Source organism: Ostrinia furnacalis, unplaced genomic scaffold (assembly GCF_004193835.3).
Source record: "Ostrinia furnacalis isolate ACB-3 unplaced genomic scaffold, ASM419383v2 OfSCF1456, whole genome shotgun sequence".
Taxonomy (NCBI): Eukaryota; Metazoa; Arthropoda; class Insecta; order Lepidoptera; family Crambidae; genus Ostrinia; species Ostrinia furnacalis.
The window spans coordinates 19,832-25,357 of record NW_021131695.1 but is presented as its reverse complement, the minus strand read 5'-3'; the positions used below and the strand labels follow the sequence as shown (position 1 = coordinate 25,357).

Here is a 5,526-nt window from a genome sequence, read left to right as displayed (position 1 = left end):
ACTGTAATTGCTGTAGTTTGCGGGTAGGTTTAAACATTCAAGGCCTCTGACGAGCTAGTGGAAATATAATTAGCTCGACTTCATGATAATAATATCATACGATTAGACGAACGGGTAATGGAGCTGTCTGAACGGGGAATAGAGGTGTGGTGGCTATCCGCCACAATCGTAACTTGGACCACCGCCTTAGATCACGCAGCCGCTCTAAACCAAGACAACCACCGCCTGACCATCCACACTGCTTCTACCACTACACCTACGGTACGAAGGCGAAGAAGTGTAAGCAGCCTTGCAGCTTCCCCTCGGAAAACTTCAAGGGCGGTCGGAAGTAGCGGCCCACGACTGCCCCTCTGCAACAGGCCGTCTTTTCGTTACGGATCGCACATCGAAAATGCAGTTCCTCGTGGACACTGGCTCAGACCTGTGTGTTTTCCCGCGATCTGCTATCAAGACGCCCTGTACTAAGACCAAGTATGATCTCGTCGCAGCGAACAACTCTGTCATTCACACTTATGGACCTGCACTGTTACACCTGAACTTGGGACTCAGGCGAGATTTTACTTGGAACTTCATCATAGCAGACGTTTCGAAGCCAATCATCGGTGTGGACTTCCTGAGCCACTACAATTTGCTTGTGGACTGCAGAAATCAACGTTTGGTCGATGGAATCACAACCCTGTCCGTAGCAGCTGTTACTTCTGGAACCTCAGACGATGGTTGGTGCGCGCCATCTCCGCACCACAGCCTACCACCCAGCGGCCAACGGTATCGTTGAGCGACTCCACCGCCAGCTCAAGGCAGCGATCATGTGCCACGCTCCAGCTTCACAGTGGACTGAAGCACTGCCACTGGTTCTTCTAGGCATGCGTAGTGCCTGGAAGGAAGACCTCCAGTCTTCCCCTGCCGAACTGGTGTACGGCGAAGCACTTCGTCTACCCGGTCAGTTCCTGTGCCCCAAGGACGACTTCCTCACAGCTGACGTCACCCAGTACGCGACTCGTCTTCGCGCGTGCATGGCGAAGCTTGCTCCTCGTCCTACCACCTGGCACTCCACTTCGGCCTTCTACGTTCCGCGCGATCTCCACACCTCTTCCCACGTCTTCGTTCGTCAAGATCGCGTGAGAGGCGCCCTGGAGCCGCCATACGCTGGCCCCTACAAGGTTCTCAGCCGACAACCTAAATACTTCACCTTGGACGTCAACGCCAAGAATGTCAATGTCTCCATTGACCGGCTCAAGGCAGCGTATGAGTCTAAAGAAGTTCAGAAGACGGCTCAACCAGCCGAAGAAGACGTCGTGCGGACTTCCAGTGGTCGAAGAGTCCGGCTGCCCGATTTTTATCGACCGTAGTCACGGTCTGCGGAGGGGAGTACTGTGGTGGCTATCCGCCACAATCGTAACTTGGACCACCGCCTTAGATTTCGGAGCGATCCGCTTCCGCCTATGAATTGGACCAGCCCCGACCTGTCTGAACGTGACCGAATGGTTGGCGCATGCGTGCTGCGGCCGTCACAATACATCTGCGTCACTCGCACACCCGTGAAGACGTATGCTGCCGTCTCGCTTCAACGCCGGTCACCGTTCTCCGATCACTCATCGCCGTTGAAGAGATTTGAAATATGTCGTCGTGACACTTCTTCCGCGATCGCTTTGCTCTTAAGATTTAAATAATTTTATTGCTATTGTATCCTAATCAATCCCTTGCTATTCCTGTTGTTAAATATAATTTCCAATCCGCTAATAACATTCTTCCTTCCACCGTGTTCTTCCTACCTTTATTTCCTGACTCGAACTGCCTAACAATAATCTTAACGATTAAGAATCGGAATAGGATTCCGAGGAAAACATATGGTGGGTTGTTGGCAAATAACCCCCATAGAGGTATATGGTAAATGTGGGTGCATTGTTCAAATAAATAAATAAATAAATAAATAAATTATAACAGAACGAAGCTCAAAGCTTTTAAGCTGCTGCTGTCTTTCCCGAAGACTATAATCCGGGTCATTTCAAGACGAAAGTGAATAGGCACTAGATGTGTACCATCCTAGACTGCATCCCACTTAACATCAGGTGCGATTGTGTCCTTGTTATGCATTAAAAAACGCTGAAAGTTCAATTCTATCTGATGCCTAAGCTTGAGTCTCAATTGAGGGTTTTGATTGGTTGATTTTAAATATTAAAAAAATCCCAGAATAGTCATTGAGATTGAATCGAGTTTTAAGAGAGTACGGACTGCAGTGAAAGATAAGATAAGGGCAGTGGTTGATTTGAAACGTTATTGCTAAAGAAATAAAATTCTAAATCCTTTGAAAAAATTCCTCACTTTGTGGTAAGTTTTTCATTATAATTACACTCTATCTATTCTATTTAACAATAATCATATTGTAGGTAAATCTATAGAATTGTGAAATATTTATTCTCACCGGTGAAGGACTTTGTTCTTTTTTGCTAAGATATAGTAATGCAAGGTTTTAGATCATACCGAGTATCCTTCATACATCATTCGGGAGACCTACGCTTAATCCACTTGCGCTTACACAAAGTCAAAGTTATTCAGTAGAACCATAGATATTGAGAATCAGATAAATTTTTAACAGTAGGTATACTTAGTAATCCAGTAATAGTAAGTTAACTGGTAGAGAATGCCACACGACATTAAATTCGCCTTTTATAGCGATTTTAAATTAATAAAAAAATAGTTTCTCTTAAGCTTCAACCACACCGACGCGTGCAGATCGCCATCGCTGGCGCGATCACGGCGCGATCATAGGCCAATGACAGGTCGCGTGAACATAGGTCGCACGACCTATCATTGGCGACCTAGCGATGGCGATCTGAACGCGTTGGTGTGGTTGAAGCTTTAGTAAATAAACGATTTGAATTTGAATAGTATTAATTCAATATTGTGTGTGAGTGAGGAAGTTAGTAGTTCCATTTCTGTTCGAGTCAATTTCATCTTAAACTCATCTCATACATACTTTGTTTACTTTTAAGTATGTTTATATCCGTTGTCTAGTACCCATAGTACAAGCTTTGCTTAGTTTGGGACTAGCGGCGCAGTGTAAAAATGTCCAAGGATATTTATTTTTATTTTATTATTTTTCTGAAGTTGAGAAGTGTATCATCATACAAAAGTGACTTTCCTTATTTTTTTCCAGATTGGCCGGTTGGCAGCGGCCTGCATCCAGAGCCTTTCTGCAACTTTGGCGCTACTTATGAAAGGTGAATCTACTTCATTAATTTCTATTACACCGCTAAGTATACTTGTGAGATATGACGTCATCAGTCACGGAGAGTGTCCCGTGTGATACTGGCTGTGACGACTCGTGTTATAGGTATAATTCGGTAAGCGTGCTAAAACTCCAAGCCTGTTATATTAATTTTATTAAGCTCTGTTATCAGTGCAGAAGGGCGTATCGCTCACTCTTTTGAGTCTTAACCGCTCCCACTCTAACACCCTTATTCACAAACGATGCTTACCTTAGTAAATTAAACGCATAGCGTTGAATAGAGCTCTGTGATTGGTTCGTGGGTGACTCTGTGCGACCTAATAGTAATGTTTGTGAATACGGGCGTAACTAGAGTTAGATTTTTGTTGATTTGGTGTATAATTAATATCGAAGGTTGTCCAGTTGCCGGAAGAAAAAATATTTAAAAATTCAATTCGGCGACTTGGCCCGTGGACCAAGCTAAAAGTGGGCTAAGTTGCTGGTAGACTTTTTTATAACTAAACACTAAATACTGGAATTCACTGCCTGCTGATATCTTTCCTAGAAATGGAATAAATCATTTTACTATGAATCAATTACAGTTACACTATTCTCGCAATATTAACACTCATTGATAAAGTGCAATATTATTTCTACGGCTTATAGATTTATTGGGCATTAACTACTATTATGTTCGTTTAGTAAATAACGTTTTGTTCGTTACGACATGATTATGCAAATGTATTCAAAATAAATCAGAAATTCCGACATACTGCAATTTCGAAACGCAAATTTTATCTATTTGGCCGAAAGATAATCGCAGTTTGTTGTCATTACGGTTTATTAATCGAAAAGTTATTAATGAGCTAGATTTTAATATGAGCCCGATTAAACAACGTTCGTTGTTTTGTAGGCACTTTTTGGTTTGCAATTTGCGTTTGTTTTATTGGATGAATTACTATTATTTTAATACACATTGAAATAAGAATGAACGGACAAAATATTTCATTTCTGAAACTTTCAGTTTTTGTAAATCTAATTACTTACTGCAATACTTCTTAAAGTTATTGATAACTTCATCATCATCATCATTTCAGCCACAGTATGTCCACTGCTGAACATAGGACTTTCCAAATGATTTCAATCATGACCGGTTGGTAGCTGCCTGCATCCAGCGCCTTCCTTTATAAGGTCGTCTGTCCATCTTGTGGATTGGACGTCCCACGCTATGTTTTCCAGTAAGTGGCTTCCATTCCAGAACCTTGCTGCCCCATCGGCCCATCGGCCATCAGTTCAGCTTCAGCGTACTATATGCCCTGCCCATTGGTTACTTGTATTTGTTATCATTGAATATCCTCAGCTTCACACGTCCATCACGGAACAGCGAAAGATTTTTCCAAATAGTAGCGAAAATTTACCCCTCTTTATAACATTAAAAGAGATGTATTCTGATCCTTATCTACAGTGTAATAAGGCCGTCAAAGTCTATTAAGTCGTTTCCTCTCAAGTAAGCTGCACACACGTACATCCAGTTAGGGCTACGGGTAAGGACTCTTTCCCATTGTGACATCCCGTTTTTGGTTACTGTTTTTTGCAGGATACTATTTAGTAGTGTAGGTACGTGCTTTATACCAAACACTAGCTTTCCGCCCGCGTGGAGTTTGGTTTGTGACAGAAAAACTTTATTGCGCGCATCCCTGTTTCAAAAACCGGGATAAAACTATCCTATGTCCTTTCCCGGGACTCAAACTATCTCTATGCCAAATTTCATCAAAGTCGGTTCAGTGGTTTAGGCGTGAAAGCAAGACAGACAGACAGAGTTACTTTCGCATTTGTAGATTCACACGAACATCACGTTTGTAGAGTCCCGCAAAAAACCGACTATTTGGTGTTTTGTTGGTTTTGTCTAAAAAAACGACTTTTGTAAAATTACTATGTCTGAACCAAATAAACAATTTTTTTTCTTTCTTTCTTTCATTTGAATTACAAGCATTTTTTGTTTATAAAAGTGTTTCACTAGCAGCTTCCTGCATTTATTGCAAACACCCGTACCTTAAAAAACCGAACCTGAAAAAACAGGATACTTACTGCCATAAGAACACATAATTTTGCGGGATCCAGTTTATACTAGATCCCTCAAACTGGATTTTCGTGAGGAAGGGCCCTAAGCTACGCACACGTACATCCAGTTAGGGCTCCGAGTAACGCGCCTAAAAGCACGTCATCGCCCAAGATTTATGTGGCAAGGTGAGGCACCCCTCAAGCGGGGCGAAACCCTACGAGAGTTTGTACTTTGATTTTCTTAGTATTATTACTCT

General features: G+C 42.5%; 1 protein-coding gene across 1 annotated transcript; it reads left to right on the top strand.

The window, feature by feature from the left end:
* Positions 1-863: 863 nt before the first annotated feature.
* LOC114352824 (uncharacterized) lies at positions 864-1,349 on the top strand. The gene has a single exon (XM_028304568.1). It carries the CDS (start codon positions 864-866, stop codon positions 1,347-1,349), a length of 486 nt encoding a protein of 161 aa, XP_028160369.1.
* Positions 1,350-5,526: the final 4,177 nt, after the last annotated feature.

Excerpts from the sequence above, each read along its gene's own strand:
- LOC114352824 (XM_028304568.1), top strand. The coding sequence starts at position 864 with ATGCGTAGTGCCTGGAAGGAAGACCTCCAGTCTTCCCCTGCCGAACTG.